At 40.2% G+C, this 23,409-nt stretch overlaps 2 protein-coding genes across 2 annotated transcripts; both read left to right on the plus strand.

Moving 5' to 3' along the window:
- The first annotated feature begins 53 nt into the window (after window positions 1-53).
- Window positions 54-7,522, plus strand: LOC146502474 (intestinal-type alkaline phosphatase-like). Its single transcript, XM_085132765.1, has 11 exons — window positions 54-562; window positions 787-903; window positions 1,809-1,924; window positions 2,775-2,949; window positions 3,305-3,477; window positions 3,794-3,919; window positions 4,048-4,117; window positions 4,389-4,527; window positions 5,405-5,595; window positions 5,684-5,797; window positions 6,231-7,522. Exons 1-11 carry the CDS (start codon window positions 487-489, stop codon window positions 6,500-6,502), a joined length of 1,569 nt encoding a protein of 522 aa, XP_084988891.1. The 5' UTR covers window positions 54-486; the 3' UTR covers window positions 6,503-7,522.
- Window positions 7,523-7,726: 204 nt separating this feature from the next.
- LOC146502475 (uncharacterized) lies at window positions 7,727-22,193 on the plus strand. Its single transcript, XM_085132762.1, has 9 exons — window positions 7,727-8,151; window positions 8,452-8,604; window positions 9,247-9,352; window positions 9,548-9,671; window positions 9,949-12,309; window positions 12,441-12,609; window positions 19,066-19,228; window positions 19,335-19,467; window positions 20,301-22,193. The coding sequence occupies exons 1-9, from the start codon at window positions 8,087-8,089 to the stop codon at window positions 20,465-20,467; spliced, it is 3,441 nt and encodes a 1,146-aa protein (XP_084988888.1). The 5' UTR covers window positions 7,727-8,086; the 3' UTR covers window positions 20,468-22,193.
- Window positions 22,194-23,409: the final 1,216 nt, after the last annotated feature.

Raw genomic sequence — 23,409 nt, forward strand, 5'->3', positions numbered from 1 at the left:
GCTGTGGCACACTGATCTCCCTTGTGGGATCAATCTTTATCTATAAGCATCTAGCTAGCTGGCTGAGTCATTATCTATGTATGATGCACAAAAGTACTTAATCTGGGTAATGATACTGATAGAAGGGATCACATTAACTATTAGGTATAAAGCTAACAGCAACAATTTTAGGAAACTCCTTTCTGTTTCACATTCTGGAAAGAACACTTTTGCTTTAGCATTATCGTGTGAGCTACGGTTTTAATTTCACCGTGGTCCATTAATGATTAATTCTACAAAGCAAATTTAGATCCTCTTAACTATTTTGTACTGACATTGCGTAGTTTACTGCCTCTTCTCCCGTGTGCATGTGTGTGAGAGATTGGATAAAACCTTTTCCCTCAATTGCAAGTTCCTTCGTGTGCCCTTTGCTCCTTGGCTGAATATATAAAGGTGCTTCAGAGTGAGGAAAACGTACTCTTGTTCTCTCTCTGCATTCACATAGCCATGGCCAACAGACATTATCTATTTTTTATTGGATTACTGATTTCCATTTCGGTGCAGTGGACTTCGTGTGCTAACAGTAAGAATTTGCTACATTTTTTTCATGAGAGCTTCTTCAGAAACTAAGAATATTACTTTCAGTTTGCAACACAATTTCAAGCTTAAAGGAAAGACAGTAACAGACATGCAATGCACATTCGGTGTTGCAAAAACTGACTATTATGCAGTTTATTCATTAAAAAAACATAGAAACACATTTGAATGGCTCTAACCACCTTCACGTTTATTTTGTCTCGCTTATAGAGGATGAGCTCGAACCGTTCTACTGGAACAATAAAGGAAGGAATGCTATTCACGCAGCCCTAAATAAACCACGTAATTCACACCAAGCCAAGAATGGCATCCTCTTCCTGGGAGATGGTAAGTCTAAGAAAGAAATTTTCCTACCATTTAAGAAGTTTCTTTAAACTATCAAGTATTTCCTCTTGTACCTTAGTTCATTTTGAGTCTCTCCATCACTGTGGTGTAACTCACCAAAGCATAATAAGGTCTTTTAAAGCCGCAGATTTTGGTACCACAAAAATCATGGTAGGAGATGAACACTGACACATGATCATCTGCTCGGAAAGCCAGGCATAACAAAGTGAAGTGAGGCTCTGCAAAGCCCACAGTGCATGTGGAGTTTCAATATTTGCTCTTGTATCTTTAATCGGGCTAATACCAAAAAAGGGTAAATCAGAAACAGTTTGAAGTCATCTACCATGGGATGTTCAACAGAAATTAATAACAGGTTACTTCAGTTTGCTTCATTAATTCCATTTAACCAAAACCAAAAGCAGGAGAAATTATTTCCGCTATTGTAAAACAAGAGAAACTAATTTCTTTATTCCATTGTGGAAATATAGCCTTACATGAAAGCATACATTTGCTGCTATTTAATCTCTGACCCAACATCACTGTTTACCAGCTTCTCTTTACAAATGACAAATTTATATCTTGATTATGATTTTATGAGCTTCGACCTTTGCCATCACTGATGCTGTCTTCAGCACATTTAAAGTTTTATCAATATTTATGATTGATAAGTAATATGTAACAGCTCAATAAATGACGTGTTCGTGAGAATACATAGGAAAGTTCTTTTAGTTAATGACCTATTGGTCACATGACACATTAGAAGAGTTTAAGGTTTATATCTGATGACCAGAATGTCCTTTACCAAGTTTCACTAGCTGTTTTATTAGCTGGACCTAATGAGTTCAAAGAGCACAGTGTACTCTCTTGGCTGATGTTATCTACTCAGGTGTGATTCCTCCTACTTCCAGGTATGGGTATACCAACAGTGACTGCTGCCCGGATCCTCAAAGGCCAGTTGGAGGGAGTAAGTGGGGAGGAGTCCAGTCTAGCTATGGATTCTTTCCCCCACCTGGCCCTTTCTAAGGTCAGAACACTATGAGCAACACACTCAGTAGACTTGCATCCTTAACTGTATCGCACATACTTTTATGGTACTAAATCTTACTGATAAAAAAAACAACCAGAGAGCAAGATTACATCAACAGCTTCAGTGTCACTTGGCGTTGATTCTGCAAGTATGTGCTGGAAGGGTGGAACACCACTGTTTCAAAAGATCAACTATAAAAGCAGACTTAAGTTTGTGTTCAATGTGAGCCAAAATGAGTGACTGAGCCCATGAATTGAGCAGAAGGGTCTTCACAAAGGTCAAAGTTGTTTTCCCACAGACCTCTATGGCAACTAGTGCCATCTGGTGGCCTTCATATAGAATGCAAGGTTAAGGTACTTCATTGGCTTCATTTGTCCTATTTCCATGTTTTATACTGTCTATGGCCGTAGCACAAAATATACATATTTGCCATATTCATCAAATCATCCAATGATTCGGATGGAGGTAACATGATCCTGCAAGTGGTCACTCTAATTAGGATAAAAACATTTCATAGATAAAGGTCATCACTCACAACAGCTATTAATTTGCAGTGAAATTCCTTCAAATAAAGTCATGCCTTTAATGTAAGGGTCGAGGTTTCAGGTTTTGCCCTTTCACTAGCAGGATACGTGTTACCAGCCTAACAAAGACAGGCTTTTTTTCTATCTGTGTTTTAAGTCTGGACAGGTGACGTAATTTTTGTGCAAAAATCTAGGACACTTAATTTATGATTGTTCAGTGTTTTCATTTTCTTGATGTCAGTGACAGAATCAGCATTTTCTTTGACAGTGAGCTTGAATATTGGTTAACGTGCAATATGTGTGATTGCTTCGGATGCCTGCAGACGTACAACGTGGATCAGCAGATGCCAGACAGTGCTGGCACAGCAACAGCGTACCAGTGTGGTGTGAAAGCCAACTATGGCACTCTGGGGGTCAGTGCTGCCACTCCAAGGTACGACTGCCAGGCTACCCATGGGAATGAAGTCATATCTGTTCTTCACCGTGCCAAGGCTGCAGGTAGACCCATGTCCACAAAGCTTTGACTACTTTAAGGCACATGAAAATGATGCTACAAAGCAATAAAATCTTAAAAGTCAAACGTGTACAAGAGAAATAACCTATATACATTTATTGTTCAGTGTACAGCATTACTAACTGGACAACTATTCAACTTTACATCTAAACAGGCGCGTTTTCTGTAGCATACCTCACATCAAGTGTATATATCTAAATATATCTAAATCTAAAAAATAAATGTGTCCTGCATTTTCAAACAAAATTTGTTAACTTCTAGGAGCCTAATCAGTTCAAGTTCTCCAAGTATAACTCAGCAAATATGTTAACGCTATGAAAAATCTGGTCCTTGTTTCAGGGAAATCAGTTGGCATTGTCACCACAACCAGAGTTCAACATGCTTCTCCTGCTGCAGCCTACGCTCACGTTGCCAGCCGGGACTGGTATTCTGATGCTGATCTCCCAGATGAGGCAGTCAAGAATGAGTGCCGTGACATTGCTTACCAGCTGGTTTACAACACAGAGATAAATGTAAGACTTAATCAAAACGAGCAGGCAAATGATCAGTGCACTCAAACAAATGACGAATAGAAAAAAAATCAAGGTACCTCTAGACTGAATAAACCAGATAAGGTCTTTTAGATAAGTCATTAAATTTTACCAAAAGCAGATTCCTCGACAGTTTTGTAAAACATGTAAAACATGGATGACAGAGAACCTAAGAAACCACTTTCTAATCCAAACCTCAGAAGTACTCGGTGAATAAATCCTCATACACTAAATGTGTTTTTTTTTTAAGTATTTTACATGTACAAAAATCAAAAGGGGAATATATTTCTGTCTGCAGGTTATCCTCGGTGGAGGTCGTACCTATATGTTTCCCACAACAGTGGAAGACCCAGAGTATTTAAATAAGACAGGAGTCCGAAAGGACAGAAAAAATCTGGTCGATGAATGGTTAAAGAACAAACCGGTAAACAGTGCCTTCATCAAGTGTGCTCATCAGTTTTTAGTTTGAACATGTATCGTGATTTTCATGACTGAGCTTTTTTTTTTTAAAAACAAACATTTTCCACGTTTGTCATTGTTCCCCACCTACAGAATGCTAAATATGTTTGGAACAAGGCTGACTTTGATGCTATCAATCCTGCAACGACAGACTTCCTGATGGGTAAGAACTCTGAGGTGCATCAACAACTGCGTCATACAGAGAAGAAAAACACAAGACCTTGAGTACTCTAGACCCAATAAAAAACCTTAGATTTTTAAACAGTGATGTTTTGCTAAATTCTGCTGAACTCATTTGTCAGTATTTTTAAGCAATTTATCAAGTTTGTGCCATTTTATTTATTTATTTATTACATATAAAGATTATATATACTATATGTAATATGGCAGATGTAACAGGGGAAAACTGAAGCCTGTAAATTCTTTCTTTTAAGGTCTGTTTGAGCCCAAAGACTGCTGGTACGAGCTGGATCGTGACCCCTCCATGGACCCATCCCTTACAGAGATGACAGAGAAAGCTATCAAGATCCTCAGCAAGAACCCCAAAGGATTTTTCCTCTTTGTGGAAGATAAGTATAGTATATTCACCAAAGAAAGAAATCAGGAATATTAATCAAAACAACAAATCATGGTTGACCTTTTAATATGAATGTCCGATTGGCAACAACAGACAGAATAAAAACTGTGGCATATTTTCATGTTATTCTCATATTGTGACAATGGCAAAATCAATATCAGTATCAGCCTGCAGCAGAGATATGTGGAGGGTCGGCTGAGTGCTGATTAATCTTGATTGCAGGCAGAAGTGAAACCAGTGTTCGTTTATTTATTTATTTGCCAAGTCCACCTTTACTTTTGATGACAGATTTGCTTCTTTGGCACATAGAAGATTCTGAAAAAAATATTGTCTGTGTTTCTTTACAGATGTTTCATTCTTATGTATTTATTTTTAGTTTGATGAACTGTTCTGCTCTTCTTCTCTTTAAAACTTGAAAAAAAGGCTGGTTCATATTAGAAGCCCTTCCCAGTGACAGGTTTTTTTTCTCATTCATCTCTTGCTTCGGGCGTGTGCATTAATACCACTTTCCCCACACAAGTTTACGATGATGCAACATTGACATCATCATTGTCCATTTCCATCTTTTGCACATGGCACTGTGTCCAACAAATGAAATGTGGTCTAATATCACTATGAAGGAGCAGTTACTAACACACTGGTTTCCACAGATAATCCTATTATTAATTTCATGCCATTTTTCATAACTGGAACTCACTTTTGCTGCAATACCATTGGCCAAACTAATATTTGATGTGCTGGTCACAGTTGTAGTATTATGTCGCATTAAGGCTGTACTTTGGGACGCCTACGTTTTCACTGCAATCTCAAACTTTGCAAGAGACGCACTACTACAGATGCTTATTTGTCAGTGACTTTCTTCTGAACTTCAAGGGGGAGAATCGACCACGGTCACCATGCAACAATGGCCAAAAAGGCACTCCATGAAGCTGTACAGTTTGACCGAGCAATCGAGCGAACGGCTGACCTCGTCAGTGACCTGGACACTCTGACTATAGTCACTGCAGACCACTCTCATGTTTTTGCTTTTGGAGGTTATTCTCCCAGAGGAAACCCTGTTCTAGGTAAAATACACTTTTGGAAGAAGCTTTAGCATTAACAAGTCAGCCTCATCTTATGTTCTGAGTGGTAATTTGCCCTTGTGATATACAGGGATCGCTGATACCAAGGCTACTGACAACAAACACTTCACCACTGCTGTGTATGGGAATGGACCAGGATACATTGCCAATGGAAGTCGCCCAGATGTGAATGAATCAATTTCAAGTAAGTGATACTGAGCATCTTTTTATGGAATCCAAATCAATGCAATAGCTCCATCTTGTGGTGTAACAGTAAACCAACTGCACTGCCACAAAACACTCAATCTAGCTTTTCACTGTCACCTCACAAATGTTCAGCAATGGAGTTTCATTGAATGGACAATACAGCAGTATTGCTGCTGTATTGTCAAAGAAGACCAGACGCTTTTCTTTCCAAGCACCTTAGACTACAATGACCTGGATGGCTGAGAACCTTCACAGACAATAGTGGAATTGTAAAGCGCTATATAAATGCAATCCATTATTATTATTAATACAGCTAATGGCATCAGTACAATGCGTTTTAGTTTAGTAAGCCAACTGTTGGCTTTTTTTTGTCAACACTGATCTAACTAAAGCTATGCAGCTAATACTCTTCTCTCTTGTTTCCCCTTCAGCGGACAACAACTACATCCAGCAGACTGCTGTCCCTCTTGATTCAGAGACCCACGGCATAGAGGATGTAGCGATTTTTGCCAAAGGTCCCATGTCACATCTTTTTGATGGAGTCCAGGAACAGAGCTACATTGCTCATGTGATGGCTTATGCTTTATGCATAGAGCCCTACGTGGACTGCCAATTACCTGAAGGCAGCCATGCTGTAGCAAGCCACCCTAGCCTGCTGCTTCTTCTGATTAGCCTCCTTCTACTTCCTTTCTACTCTATCTGAGATGACATGATATCTATCCCTGGAAAATCGGTGCTATCTGAGAATTTGGATGAGGAATAAATTATTGTTTTCGCTCTACTGTGTGTAATTTAAAAGTGATGTACTAGTTTTAGACAGCGGTGTTGTTTTATGTAATTTCCAAGTGTTGACACAACTTTGCAGTGAAAACCATTTCTGTTAGTATTGCATAGAGCAATGTTTTAATGCTGTGTTAAGCTCCTGTAAATAAAATTATGGTTGTAATTATATTGGAGATGTACTGAATAAACAAGAGATTTCATGATGATATTGACAAATATTGGAGTCACTGTCAAGCACTCTTTGCATGACTGGTTAATTCATTCATTCATCCATTATGTTTCTGTCTGATCATAGCACTAGCATACATAGAGTTGGTGGTGTTTTATTTGAATTTCTCCAAACTTGTACCGAACTCTGAGTGAGCAGTGCACAGTGTGAAGAGAATCCAAGTTCTTTGGCTGTATGTAATAATGTGATTCTTTTAGAATTTTTTGTTGTCATGTGTTTTATGTGAGGTTTCCTTATTTGTTTACAACCCAATAACACACTTCAGAATTTAGTTTTGGATACATTATCAATTCCAATATAAACCCCTATTCGCTATTAGAGTTTACTGGTTCTTGAAAGTATCAGATTCTTTCTCTGCAGTATCCAGGAGTTGATCGAAGTTTTCCCCACTACCATGTGCTAGTAGTATCATCAGCAAAAAATACGCATTTTAAATTCATAAATACCTCCCATAAATCATTTATATTCAACAGAAAAAAATATTAGTTGTAAATACATAATAAACAAATATAGAACTAAGGCAGTCTCAGTCACTATCCTACTTAAGTAGCCTATTTGAACCTCTTGCAAATTGCCAAATGTATCTTGTAAAGGGTTATCAATATTCAGCTTTGCCTTGTGCGCCTTCCTTGATTTTAGACTGCATGTGTATTTTTGAGTGGCTTAATGATTCTGAAGTACCATTTTATGTAGGCATTAGTTGCATTATAATGAGTTGATTAGCAGTGTGTGTTCGAGCATTTGAGTTTTATGTGACTCCGTCTATTAATTAAAAGTTTTGAAGCTAAAATAAAATACAGCAGTGGAATAGAAACGCTGTGACCTACAAAGACATCGGTATTTTTTCAGGCAAAGACTTTGTGCATTGCTTTAAATGAATCTAACACCTCATTGGTTAACTTTGTCCAATCAGAGGCGCATGTGGGAGGGATTTCCGTTTGCTGCAGGGCTTGGAGGGAAGTCTGAAAACAATGTACCGTAGCTTCATCGAAAAGTAAAAAAACAAAATGTAGATAAACTGTGAGTTAATGTTTTAGAATTTGAAACGCTCGTCCAATCGTCCAAGCTGCATTGAAAAAAAATCATGTCAACGTTTTGCCGGCTTAAACTTTAGGAAAACGTAGTTTAATGTACGCAAACAATAGCTGGATTTCTGCAGCTTGCAAGTCGCCGTTAGCTCCGCTTGCTAACGTGAGCCAGAGCCACGTAGTTTATTACACGCTTCTCGGAAGATGTTCACAGTTTAGATAAATTAAAAAACAAGTATCGCTGGCCATGGATCGACACACGAGGAGACTGACGAGTCAGTTGTGTAAAGCGGTGAATGAAGGAGATCCCAGGTGAGGTCCATCCCTTTTCTTCTTTCCCCTGACATGTCCTGTGTTGTAAACATGCTACAGCCACCCACGTCAGACTAACATTAGGATTTACGTTTTTACATTTGTATACCTTATCCAGCTCTGATGTCTCAAAAAGAAAATCAATACTATCCACGATGTCGGTTTTCCAATAAAAAATGAAGTGTGCATGAACTCACGATATCTACATATTTCAGTCCTTACTAGTTTGTTACGGGTGTTTTCATTTTTCGATATGTTAGTTAGTATTTGTCAGTGTAACACGTCTTGCTTTCGTGACAGATCTGTGCAGCAACTTCTTTTACAAGGCGCAAACCCCAATCTGGTGGGTACCAAAGGGGTAGCTGCTGTACACTTATCTGTTGGTAAAGAAACGGAGAAGAACATAAGATGCTTGAAAACCTTGCTGCAATTTGGAGCTGACCCCAATATAAGGTATAGATCCAAAACAGTCACTTAACATCATATACATTTAGTCACTATAGTGTATTTTAACTCAAAGAAGCAAGACAGTTTTTCAGCCTCACTTCTGGGGTTTTAACACAAGCATTGTATTAACTCACTACTACATAGTCCCCCATTTTATAAAAGGATTGTATTTAATATTTGCATGAAAATGCTTTGCACTTAATGACTGCCTGAAGTGTAGAAGCCTTGGACATGCTCTGCCAGGCCTCTACTGCAGCCACCTTCAGTTGCTGGTTTGTTTATGTCTATGCCAGTGTCTTCAGTAGCTGAAAAGCATGCTCTCTTGGGTTGCCCGTTGAAGGACATCTTATTTATTTTTCTATACAAATTCTTGGGTTGCTTTTGCAGTATGCTATGACTGTCATTCCTAAACAATTGCTGCAAAAGTTTTGTTAAACTCTTTGAATGAAAACGTGAAGTCTGCACTCCAATCCCATCTGGATTGTTTCATGTAAAATTTACTGTTGTGGTTTACGGAGACAGAATTACCAACATTGTGCTGTTTGTATTTGTTTACTTACCGTGGTATATCAGTACTTGTGTTTGAAATATTGGCCAGATTTTTCATAAACTTTGCACTGACTTGTAATGATGAAATGTCGATTTTAGGTCATCAGAAGGCCTCACTCCTCTTCATGTTGCTGCACTGTGGGGATGTTATCAAAATCTCAAGCTGCTCTTGATGAACGGAGGGAATCCATATATCAAAGATAATGTATGAATTGCTTAATCGTGGCTTTTAGACTAGTTTTTGGGAACCTTTAGGTTAATCTGTTGTTTATATTTGTGACAACTTCAAGAGAATACCTGAAGGGTACTGTAAAGTATACTATAAAATTCTAATCTTTGGCTTTGAATATAGTGAACATTTTACTTTGAGTTTGCTCTTACTTCCGCTTTATTAATCCAGGAAGGAAACACTCCACAGCAGCTTGCAGAGCAACAGGAAAATCGAAAATGTGCCCATCTCCTTCAGGAATACCAGGCTGGCCCAACAGACACTGAGGAGGATGACATACCTCAGTTCCAATACTGTAAGATGATTTCTTTAACCTTTTTCAAGCCTTTGACAGTTGTATAATCACACCGAGAACGCTGTTGAGAAGCTCAGCTACCGATTGTGAAACCAAAGGAGTTAAAAACATTGGCAGTAGCATTACCTGTTTTTACTATCAAATAATGAAAAAACACAAGAACTATCACCTGCAGAACTCCCCGCCAGGGTATAAAAAGTGGATAAGAAAAGTTTCAGTTTTGTCTTTACAGAATTTTGCTGACAGACTGAACTATGTTAATTTTTTTCCTCCACAGCTCTGTATTCCGACCAGACAGACATGTCCAGCTATCCTGAATCGGACTACAGCTTCAGTTCCCACACATCCATGATGAGTGACTTTGGTGAAGCCCCACTGAGCAGCACAAGGCGCTCATCATTTTTTAACCTGTCTAACATTAATGGACAACTAAGTTGCAGAAGTGTATCGCATCACAGACCATCTTATCCTTCCATACTTTCAAGCACTCGCATGTCTGCGGTGGAGCCTGCAGCTGCAGTATCGAATCTTAAAGAAGATGGCAATTGTACCGATGATACCACATCGAAAGGCGAGGAATGTACTGCTGCACCTGGTGGCATAATCCCTCCTTCCAACGTCCCTGCAGTTTCCTTCATGCGAGCAAGTCGGAAGAGCGTGAGCTTCAGGGATGACGTGGATGAATATTACCCTGTTTTCAGCCCCAAATCTCCCCAACAGAATCCTGCTGTTGATGGCTGCCAGCGCAGCTTACATTTTGACATATCTGAGTATTCTGATTTCCTGGATTCAGAACGCATGGCTACTATTTTAGACAAGCAGGGCATTGACGCCACATCACCGGATCATGTCTACATTTTCTGCAGGGAAAGCAGTGAGAGCACAGAAGAGGACTTGGAGAAAACAGTCCTTGTTCACTGTGTTTTGGAAGAAAGTGATGATGAACAGGAAACAGAGCGCGTAAAAGACAGTCAGGGGAACAGTGATGAAAAGAAAGTACACTGCCATGCTGCCGGCAGCAGCAGTGGAACTAATAGTAGCCATTATAGTAGCTGTGAGAGTGACCATTACACCAGTGCTCTGGATGCCTCTGTAAACCCTGAACGTCTTTCACTTAGTGCAGCAGATGATGTTTCTGCCAAGACTGCATTAGACAGAAAGACTCTGATTTCTACAAATTCTGATTGTGAACTTACAAAGATTTATATGGAAGCTAATACCGATTCCAAACCTCAAACGGTTGAGCGTTTATCAGGTATGCTTAATAAACTGACCTTGTCTGGAGTAAAAAATCCAAACAATGATATAGTTCAGGGTTGTGGTGGTAATGATGTAGACAGTCCAAGTAAGGGAGATGTTGTTGAGTCCGCAGCAGTAGAAGAAAAAAGTGATCATCCATTCACACCCAGTCCTTTTGTAACAGGCAGGACACGCTCAAGAATGAGCCGTTGCTCGCTGAGAACAAGCAGAACCCCTGAGAGCTTCTCCACATCTTTGTTCGAAGATACCCTGCCTACACCAGTTCGAATACGCCGCCAGACTCCCAGATCTCCAACCAGTGAAGAGTTTTACAACTCACCGCGCTCACCATCCAGTGCACACTGCTTTTCAGGCAGACCCACAGAAGGAGGGTGCTTGTCTGTGGACTGCCAAGAGACACAGTCCAGTACTCTCAGAGGCTCAAGTGTTAGTAACAGCCAAGCTGATACGCTTCTCCTCTCTACAAGTGTGACAGACTCTGCTGTTCAGTCACAGACTTTGTGTGACACGTTTCTACTCGAGAGCAATAATGACAATTCAGTCAGTGCTTATGAGAGAAACATTGCAGAGATTGCTCTTGCTATGCGGGAACAGAACTGTAATCTCACTGAAGACGGGGAATTTCTGACTGACGATCTGACAAGTTCAGATGAGACAACTACAAAGAGAAATGTAAACGATACCCCTCACGAGGAGCAGGTAGAAAGCCTAAACAATGAAGATGCCTGGATAACTAGGGACTGTAGCTCTCTGCCAGACTCTGTGTCGTCATCATCCACCTCCAGTTATGGTTCTCCAAGGAGATCCAAGGAGGACTCTGATTTTCCCTGCACCCCAGGTACTGGCTGCACACCGAGGTACAGCATGAGCAGGCTTTCAAGCTGCCGTAGGCCACAGCACCTGGCTAACTTGTCCTACACCCCTGGAGGGCGTCCACACATTCAGGATGTGGACGAACCAGTAGAGTACCTGTACACAGATACCGAACGCGGCCACAAACTGATTGAGACCCATGTCCCACCTACAGCAGACACCTCCCTCAGCTCCAGCATGAGTACTACCAGCAGTGAGGAGACCATACTTTATGACTGGCGTACTTTGCATGCTGACATGGTGGACAGCAAAGAAAAAGAGAATCAGAAACCCCAGGTGGTGGTACAGAAGGCGGAAAATGAGAAGTGTGTGGACAATATGTTGCCAGAAATCAGAGGGTTAACTGACAAGGAGCTCAGATCGAGGCTGGTGGAGCTAGGGGAAAGTCCAGGCCCCATCAGCAGTCGTACAAGGCCCACCTACATGCGAAGACTGTGCCGCCTGGTACAGGAGTCCAACTGCCAGTCACAATATCAACAGAAGACGTTAGAGCAACCACAAGCAGGTAATGCTTTATTTCAAGTTTATAAGTGACTTAAGGTAAGTTGAGCTGTGTTGTAACATTTCATTCAATATAATATCTACTCTTAAAATATATGAACACATACATTGACATTTAGTTTTTTATTTTTACAGATGCAGGTTACAGTCCAGAATTGTGTAGGGTTCTGGAGACCTTTAATCTTCCCAATTGCCAGGCTGATGAGCAGGCTTTGTGCCAGCAGTTTGACCAACCAGATCAGAACAGGAAGTGGAGAGAGGGCATTATCAAGTCCAGTTTCAACTACCTGCTGCTTGATCCAAGGTGCTTTTACCTTCATTTTTATTTATGTTTTGTTTTCTTCTGTGCATTCTGAGGTGATAAGTTGTTGCTGACTGTGTGAAAATGTTCATATTCACACTTCAGTAGATGCATCAGAGAGCACTTGTGTTCTGGATTTACCCCTATAAATCTCTAGTCATATTAGTTGTCTAAATTGAGCTAGAAATGGGCTTGTTTGTGTCTACTACAATACAATACAATACAATACAACTTTATTTATATAGCACATTTAAAAACCAACGGTATACCAAAGTGCTTCACAATAAAACAGCAGGTTAAAACATGAATTAACAAAGTACTGAATATGCTAACAGGTCACTGGCACTAATTACACAAGAATAAAAGTGAGTATTAAATAAAACTTGCTAAAAACACATAGGTTTTAAGTAGAAGAAGATATTAAGAAAGATAAAATTGGAATTAAGGATAAAATACAGGCGTTAACCAACCGGGAAAGAAAGATTAAATAAGTGAGTTTTTAATCGTGATTTAAATAATTGGATGGAGTCAGATGCGCGAATAGCAATGGGAAGGTTGTTCCACAGCTTAGGTGCAACCAGGACAAATGCACGGTCACCTCTGCTCTTAAGTCCGAGATCTAGGCTGTACCAAGAGTAATTGGTCGGATGATCTGAGGGCTCTCTCAGGGGTGTATGGTCTAAGAAGTTCGGCGAGATAGCTAGGGGCTGCATTATTCATAATTTTGAAGGTAAGCGGCAATATTTTAAATTTGATGCGGAATTTGATGGGGAGCCAGTGCAAATCAGCAAGGACAGGGGTGATAGAGGCAAACCTTCCGGTACCTGTCAAAAGGCGTGCCGCAGCATTTTGGACAAGCTGTAATCTATGGAGAGGAGCAGCATGGAGACCAAAGTAAAGGGAATTACAGTAATCTAATCTAGAGGTCACAAAGGCATGAATAAGCTTTTCAAGATCCTTATGTGGTAGACGCAGTTGGTAGAAGCTAGATTTGACTACAGAGGACACTTGTTTGTCATATTTGAAAGAGCTGTCCAGCAGCACACCTAGATTACTAACAGTGTCAGAGAGAAAAGTGGCAAGGGATCCAAAGGTATCAACTAGTTGGCCCCGGGGGAAATGACTGTCAAACACCAAAATTTCGTTATTTTTTTTAATTTAAGATAAGAGAGTTGCCCAAAAGCCATTCTTTGACTTCTCTCATGCACTCTAGGAAGCAGTGCAGTGACAGAGCTAGGGATGGGTATTGATAAGATTTTCACGATTCCGATTCCATTTTCGATTCTGTTTAACGAATCGATTCTTTATCGATTCTCTTATCGATTCTTTTTTTAAAAAAAGGAGAACATTAAGTTCGATTAACTTAGAACTTTGTTTTATATCTTCTCTTTGAACAAGATAGAAATTTAGGAGTAACATGGCCTTACAAACCCAACAGTGAGATCTTAAGAGATCCACAGCCTACAGCTCTTCAATGGGGTCTCACAGGGTCCACAGGAAAAAAAATGTAAATGTAAAATAATAAAATAAATATTCTTCTGTAGCAATAACAAAGTATAACATAAATTATTCAGTAGCAATTACACAAGAATATCCAGTAATGTCCCTGCCTACAATTAAACACATTCACTTACTGAAAATCATCTGCTGTGGCAAATGGGTGCAAGCCTTTGACCACAAACTTAGTCACTGCTCGGTGACATTCGTCTATCCTGGCCTGAAAGGAGACGCTACCGGTAGACTGCAGCGAGAACTGCCAGCATCTGAGCCAGACTCTGTCGCTCTCGCTCATCATGGTCACCTAAACGCACAGTAATGGCAGGTTTTGTAATAAGGCAGATCGCGCTAACATAATATGCACTGTTAGTTGATTATTTACCTGCTGCATTAACGGGAGAGGACGTGCAAACGTTACCGCTGCTGCTGGGTTGAGATTCACGAGTCCGGAGCGGAATTAAAAACACGACATTCATTTAAGGTTATCGCGTGTTTTGTGAGCAAATGCTTTTGCATATTCGTAGTGTTTCCTCCCTTAAATGAAATATCTACTTTGCAAGTATTGCAAGTTGCCCTGTTGTCATCCGTTCTTGTAAAGTATAACCAAAGTTTTGAGCGTTTGAGCCGCTTACGCGCCATGTTTCCTGCCAGGTAAATGACGCTCCGCAACGTGGTGACGTCATTCGGGGCGACTGGAATCGATAAGGGAATCGTTTGCAAAAATGGCAAACAATTCCAAGGAATTGAAACAGTGGGAACCGGTTCTCAACAAGAACCGGTTTTCGATACCCATCCCTAGACAGAGCAACATCGTCACTTAGCTGAAAGTAAATTTGTATATCATCAGCATAGCAATGAAATGACATGTTGTATTTTTCAACGGTTAAGCCTAGAGGTAGCATATACAGTGGGGCAAAAAAGTATTTAGTCAGCCACCGATTGTGCAAGTTCCCCCACTTAAAATGATGACAGAGGTCAGTAATTTGCACCAGAGGTACACTTCAACTGTGAGAGACAGAATGTGAAAAAAAAATCCATGAATTCACATGGTAGGATTTGTAAAGAATTTATTCGTAAATCAGGGTGGAAAATAAGTATTTGGTCACCTCAAACAAGGAAAATCCCTGGCTCTCACAGACCTGTAACGTCTTCTGTAAGAAGCTTTTCTGTCCCCCACTCGTTACCTGTATGAATGGCACCTGTTTGACCTCATCATCTGTATAAAAGACACCTGTCCACAGCCTCAACCAGTCAGACTCCAAACTCCGCCATGGCCAAGACCAAAGCGCTTTCGAAGGACACCAGGAAAAGAATTGTAGACCTGCACCAGACTGGGAAGAGTGAATCTACAATAGGCAAGCAGCTTGGTGTGAAAAAAATCAACTGTGGGAGCAATCATCAGAAAATGGAAGACATACAAGACCACTGATAATCTCCCTCGATCTGGGGCTCCACGCAAGATCTCATCCCGTGGGGTCAAAATGATCATGAGAACGGTGAGCAAAGATCCCAGAACCACACGGGGGGACCTGGTGAATGACCTGCAGAGAGCTGGGACCAAAGTAACAAAGGTCACCATCAGTAACACACTACAACGGCAGGGAATCAAATCCCGCAGTGCCAGACGTGTTCCGCTGCTGAAGCCAGTGCATGTCCAGGCCCGTCTGAAGTTTGCCAGAGAGCACATGGATGATACAGCAGAGGATTGGGAGAATGTCATGTGGTCAGATGAAACCAAAGTAGAACTTTTTGGTATAAACTCAACTCGTCGTGTTTGGAGGAAGAAGAATACTGAGTTGCATCCCAAGAACACCATACCTACTGTGAAGCATGGGGGTGGAAACATCATGCTATGGGGCTGTTTTTCTGCCAAGGGGACAGGACGACTGATCCGTGTTAAGGACAGAATGAATGGGGCCAAGTATCGTGAGATTTTGAGCCAAAACCTCCTTCCATCAGTGAGAACTTTGAAGATGAAACGAGGCTGGGTCTTCCAACATGACAATGATCCAAAACACACCGCCCGGGCAACAAAGGAGTGGCTCCGTAAGAAGCATTTGAAAGTCCTGGAGTGGCCTAGCCAGTCTCCAGACCTCAACCCCATAGAAAATCTGTGGCGGGAGTTGAAAGTCCGTGTTGCTCGGCGACAGCCCCAAAACATCACTGCTCTTGAGAAGATCTGCATGGAGGAATGGGCCAAAATACCAGCTACTGTGTGTGCAAACCTGGTAAAGACCTATAGTAAACGTTTGACCTCTGTTATTGCCAACAAAGGTTATGTTACAAAGTATTGAGTTGTATTTTTGTTATTGACCAAATACTTATTTTCCACCCTGATTTACGAATAAATTCTTTAAAATCCTACCATGTGAATTCGTGGATTTTTTTTTTTTCACATTCTGTCTCTCACAGTTGAAGTGTACCTCTGGTGCAAATTACTGACCTCTGTCATCATTTTAAGTGGGGGAACTTGCACAATCGGTGGCTGACTAAATACTTTTTTGCCCCACTGTAGACTGAGAATAACATTGGGCCCTACACAGAGCCTTGAGGCACGCCACAGCAGAAGGATGCTGCAGAGGAAGAATAGGTACCCAGTGACAGAGGGGGACCTTGTTCGAAAGATAGGATTTAAACCAGTTAAGGGCGTCACCTCTAATACCAACTGTATGTTCTAACCTCGTTAGTAGAATATTATGGTCCACCATATCAAAGGCTGAGGACAAGTCCAGTAAGACTAAGACCGCTGAATGACCTGAATCGGCAATTAGGAGAAGATCATTAAGGACTCTCAGCAGAGCTGTTTCAGGGCTATGACATGGTTTAAAGCCAGACTGAAATTTATCACTGATGTTGATGAATGAAGTTGCGAGAGAACTATCTTCTCCAAGATTCTGGACAGGAACGGGAGTTTGGAAATCGGCCTGTAGTTCACAAGGTCATTATGATCGAGGCTCTTGTTTTGAGAACAGGCTGCACTATGGCATGTTTAAAGACTGCCAGAACATGAAGAATTCATTAGAGTTAAAATACTGGGCCCAATTGCATCAAAACTATCCGTGATAATGCGTAACGGGAGAATACCATGTACAGAATTTGTATTTTCAGTTGTTCAACTATTTGCTTAAGGGCAGTGAGTGACACCGGCTCAAACTGATGAAAGGTTGATAAACATCCTGGGGTGAAAGCAGACTTGAGAGATAAAATTTTATCTGTGAAGTAATTTAAAAATTGTTCGCAGAGAGCTGGAGAAGACACCATCGGCATTTCATGACAGGGATTGACCGTTCGAGGATTATGGCCATTAGTCTCAATAATTTCAGAAAAGAAAACAGTGTTAGCCATTTTAGCAGCATTTTGAAACTTCAGGCAGCTGGTACGTAAGATATCAAAGGATACCTCGAGCTTATCTTTTTTCCACCTCCTCTCGGCTCTGCACCACACACGTCGTAGGGCACGTGTTGAGTCGTTTAACCAACGTTGGGAATTGGTTTGAGGACATTTCATTTTAATAGGTGCTACAACGTCAAGGATAGAGGAGCGTGTGGATAGCAAAGAATTAGCAAAGTCATCAACTGTATGAGGTATAGGACAATCCGTAATAGTGGGTGCAGAATTAATGAACACCACAGAAAAATTAGCCACACTTTCAGAATTAATTATGGGCATAGGGCGTCTGAGGCCCTCGGGGTGCATAAATCAACATCAGAAATAACTGGGAAGTGATCAGAGATCCCAACATTGTCAGTGTTCTTAATACAAACGTCATATGTAAAAAAACAGATCAAGGGTATGGCCTTTAGAGTGGGTTGGTTCATTTAACCACTGAACAAGGTTAAGAGAGTCAGTTAGAGCAAGAAAGTCTTTGGCTAATGGATCATACTTACAACAGATATCAATATTAAAATCACCAGTGATAAGAACACAGTCATATTTAAAAAGAACCGATCCTAATAGCTCAGCAAAATCCTGTATAAAAGCCTTGTTGTATTTCGGCGGTCGGTAGACCACAACACAGAGTTATAGAAGAATCGGCCAACTCCAGTAATTGAACTTCAAGGCTAGGGTAGGTAGGGGAGGGGAGCTGCCGAATTTTATGTTTATTTTTAAAAACTGAGGCTAAGCCATCACCTCTGCCTGTAAGCCTAGGTGAGCTGAAGAAGGCACAGTCTGGGGGAGAAGTTCCGAGAAGGAGAACGACTCACCAAGGCTAATCCAAGTCTCCGTCAGGAACAAAACATCCAGCTCCGAGGCGAGGGAAAAGTCATTTAAAACACCAGCGACCTTACATTTAGTAGAGCCATCCGTGTCATGGGCGCCATGTCCCTACTCGTAGCGCGTCGCAAACGGCTTAGGTTGCTGTGATGCACGCCACCTCTGGAAGACGTTATCCAGGTCTGAATAGGCAGGCATGCCACTGGGAGGGCTGGGTAAACTTGCTGTCCGACGGAGCAGATCCACCGACGACTAAGCGATCTGGCAAGAAGGCAGTCACGGGAGGAGGAGAGAGGACGTAGAATATCCATGCTAGCATGTGGAAGACGGACGTGAATGCCACTCCGTTTGCCCTGCTTCCTATAGCGTTTCTTGTACATGGTGGGTAGGGGTAGTCAGGATATGCTGGTAGATGAGTCCGATTGTGACAGGGTGGCGTCTCCCAGAGTCCAGCATGGATTGGAACCATAGGAGTGAAAGAATCGAAGATTTAAGTGTTTGTCAGTCATAAGTAATTAGTGCATTGCCACCTGATGAGAATATTACCAAGAGAATGAGGAATACAATGCAAAAGTCAACAAAGAGGGGTTGAAAGGAGAGGTGAAGACGGCCTGCCGAGCACACTGGCACCATCTTTGAAATCCCCAGTTTAAATGTCTAAGCCAAATATAGTTTTAAAATAGAATACCATAAACACCTCTCAACTCTAAAAATATTAATTGAATCGTTTATTTCCCTCTCCGACAGAGTGACAAAAAACCTTCCCTTTCGCAGTCACACCATGACCCCAAAGGAGTGTTTCCAGACTTTTATCCATGCTATATTTTATGTTGGCAAAGGAAAACGCTCCCGTCCCTACAGTCATCTGTACGAGGCTTTAGAATACTTTAAAGGTGACAAAACCTCAAAGGTAAGGATGCAAATATTGATCGGTATTAATATATCATATTGAAATTGTCTTTAATCGAGTAGTAAATATGTAGTTTGATTCTTTTTTTTTTTCTTCCTTGTCACAGAAACTGTGCTCCAAAGTCCAGCACATCCTTCAGGTGTGGAACACAGGGCAGGGTGTCATCTCTCTGCATTGTTTCCAAAATGTTATTCCTGTGGAAGCCTACACAAGAGAGGCCTGTATGGTGGAGGCGATTGGTGAGTGCATGAGGGTGAAACTTATCAAAAACTGTGAAATAAACATCACTACAATCCACTGCACGACTGCTGAGTACTTCCCCCTCTTTTTATGTATCAGAATCTGAAACCACCCTTGCAAACATCAGCCAAATAGGGGAAGGACCAATGATGTTAGCGGCTCATCACTGCCTCATTGGTGCCTTAAATTACTACTGTTGAAGTGTGCACCTCCATGTTTAATACGTCGGTGTTGTTGAGCCCTAGCGACCTCTTGGAATATTGTAATTTGTAATTTTTAGTATTGATAATTGTCTGAGTATCTTTTTTCTTTGGCAACCCTGCATATATTAAATTACTCTGAAGTGATGGAACAGTGGTGCAGTGTTTAAGAAAAAGCAAAAAAGGTTTGGGCTTCAGATCCACCAGCCGCTTAGGCCTATCTGTGGAGATCCATGTGCGAGTGTGCCCTGGCTGGCACGCTTTTCTCAATGCCACAGGAAGCTGTTGTTGCACAGTGCAAGCAATGGAAAAGAATGGGTTTTAGAGCATGGTGCATGTTACATTCTATGTGAAAGGCTTATAAGCAGTTAAAAAAAAAAAGATTGTCGGATAGAGGACATAAAACCCCTGAAACTGTATTATTTTAAGATATTAACACAAACATTGAGGAAAAATAGAGAAATTGTATCTAATAGCAGCATTAAGTATGAGCAATATTAACTAATACCAACATTTTACTGTTTAAACCTGTGATAGGTGCTCGGTTTTCAAAAACTGCTAAACGCAACACTGTGTTTGACAACACTGATAGATTTGTCAGTGAAGCAACTTGACTTTCTCAACTGTTGCAGGGTTGAAGATGCTCACGAATCAGAAGCGAGGGGATTTCTATGGCATCGTGTCCAACTGGCAGACAAAGAAGAAACGGGAGCTCGGCATCCACCTGCTGTACCGCGCCATGCAGATCTTCCTGGCTGAGGGTGAAAGACAGCTTAGACCAGCTGACATCAGACAGTAGAGACACCCACCCACCAGAAGGGAAAATACCACTACTTCAGAAGACAACGCAATCCTTGCTAGCTGAGATCTTTTACTTGTAGTTTTTTTTAAAGAGTACTTGAGGATTTCACTTTGAAAACATACATTTTGCATTTAATTTTTCGGATCATGGAGACTGAAGAGCTATTCTCTTAGCATACTTTGTTTGGTCTGGCCAGATGTGGTTAACACGATGACACAATATCATCACAAAACTTTAAAAAACTCAAGATTTTAATAATAGAAATCAAGATCAAGCTATTTACTACAAACATTATTCCCATTTGGTTACTTTTGTTGACTCTTGTAGAATAAATTGGTTATGACTGCAAAATTTTCCAAAGAAGCAAGGAGAGCAGTAAACACAGGAACACCTAATCAGGTTACTATTTCTGTTTTTAACCCTGGACAACCCATGGGGTCAAATTTGGTCAAAACTGGGGTCAAAACTAAAATAGGATCTTTTGTCATTTGTAAATATAGTATTTCAGTTAAATTGCATTAAAAAAGTTGATGTGGGTACATTTCTATCCAGGTGTTTACCAAATCAGCAGTAGAGGCAGGATGCTTTAGCGTTATGTGTCAGCTACAGTCAAACAGACAAATGCTACACTTTATTGGCAAAACATTTGATCTATTATGATTGTTTCTGCAACTTTCTGATGTTATGAAATAGATGTATTCATCATTAATAAAAAAAGATATACAACTTTAAAAGGAACCATTAATTTTTTTGTGTGCATCAGACACTACAGAGTGGTTGTTGCAATGCAGCAACAATTTAGATTTTATCTTGAAATAGTGGAGATGTTACATTCCATGTCAAATGAATAACAAGCACATACTAATAAGAGAAAGTTTGCTTAAAATTGATTTAACTTTTAAAATTACGTGTTTTTAAATCTGACCTTTGGCATTGATGTTTCTCCTTTGTGCATATTAATTTGTGCCCTTTGACGTATGTCATTTACTGACACTACACCCTGCAGCATCCTCTCCACAGTCATGCATATGCTCAGTAATTCTAAGACTTATTTTAAAAGTATAAAAAAAGCTCAGTTAAAACTAAATAAATATAATTTCATCAATATCATAAAAAAATATCATTATGAACTTTTTTGCTATGTTTTTGAAAAACAAATGTACCATTTACAAACTGGTATTAGAGCAAATGAAATTGTGTTCCATTGTTATTTGGAGGGTATTTCTGTTCATATATAGCAATAACAGCAATTTATTTTTTGTGATTCCAACTAAAGCCGGGTGAGCTTCATCACTAGGGCCAACTCCATATACAATTACATAGTTTACTGGAAAATAATAGTGTTAAACCCAGTTTTGCCATTTGACTGTGGCTGACCCATTTAAGGAAGTACACGAATGCTTTAGCTGGTTGGAAGTATATCTCCATGATCTGCATATGTGAAGCCCAGCAGACTTTCTGAGTCAGTTGCAGAAACAGTTTCAATGTTTCAGGCCATTTCATGTGGTACTCAGGATATTCTGAATGTAAGTTATATCTCAATTGTCTCATAAGACATGTAAAAAAATAAAAATAAAGGCTTGTTGGTCAAAGTAGTGACATTATTACAGTGTCAGGATGATGTGGAAGCTCCAGGTATTACTTTATATCACAAAACAGCACTAATTCTAACAACTGGAATTGCATTTTAGATATACATGTGTTGGACCCCCCCAAATAAAAATCTAGGTTCAACTTTGCCATGAGCAAGTAAAGCACTGGATATATGAGAGCATTAACCGTTAACTCTTATACAAGTGGTATGAAAACTACTTCCATTAATAAAACTCTACTATTTTAAATGTGTAATAGCATGAAAACTGTGTGTAGATTTATTTAGCCCTCGTGTTGTTGTTATGAAAAATAAAGCCCCTTCTCTGTAGCCTGTTATTTTCAGTTTTTTGAATTGTCATGCACAAAAATACATTGTTGCAACTTATGTAAATGTGTGATCACATGCTCTATTTTGACTTTCTGTGATTTCAATGTAACAAAAGAAACAAAATATATCTGCAAACTGCTTCACTTGTTTGTCCTTTCTTTATTCCCAGTCTTTGGTGGCCCTCTAGTGGACAAAGGAAGTAATTAATTTTGTTATTACGTGTACAAGGCAATTCTCTTGATGTAATAACTTCTCTTTAGCTGCTGTAGTTCACTGAAGGTGGTTTTTGGTGTAGCCCACATGTCATGCAGATCGTTGAACTGTGCTTAAGTCTGATACGGCTTCATTTTGTTTGTAGCCTCCCCCCCTTCAAAAAAAAATCAACGTGACCTTCGGTTGCATCTTTCCTACACACCCACACACAAAGTCATTAACAGTGCGCATAAAACTGCTTTGTGAGAATGAGTTATCTCTCTACTTGGTAAAATATTCACAACTAATTTTCAAAGAATGTTCTTTAATTACTGTTATCATGACTCATTCTGTATCATCTACAGCTTCTTGTTAGTGGTTAGGCAATATTTCTCACATGATCTGCACAAGAACACTAAGTGTACTCTTATTTGCCTCTGCCGTCAGTCCTGAAGCCAGTAAAGAGGCCTGCACATCTCTTAGAAATGGTAAATGGTAACTGCTTCTTTCCCCTGCAAACATTTCTGAATTTAGACTCTTTAGATAACATCTTAAAATGATGGACATTAACTTACATAATATAAGCAATCGCAAAAATAGAGGCATGTCTAAAATTAAAGAATATAAAGTAGGCCTGCTTTTAAAGCTTCAAATTACTGTTACAGTACATGTGGTGAAACTGAAGTGAAACTAAAAGACCACTTTCAGGGGTTTTCCAATTCCACTAGTACTGTTCTTGATTTTTGCTGGTCAGTGTTATAATACAGAATCGGCACACATCAGTTTTTCATTTGAAAAACAAGCAGGTACTTTCCTGGTAAGGTAG

The sequence above is a fragment of the Neolamprologus multifasciatus genome, chromosome 15, assembly GCF_963576455.1.
Source record: "Neolamprologus multifasciatus chromosome 15, fNeoMul1.2, whole genome shotgun sequence".
Lineage (NCBI taxonomy): Eukaryota > Metazoa > Chordata > Actinopteri > Cichliformes > Cichlidae > Neolamprologus > Neolamprologus multifasciatus.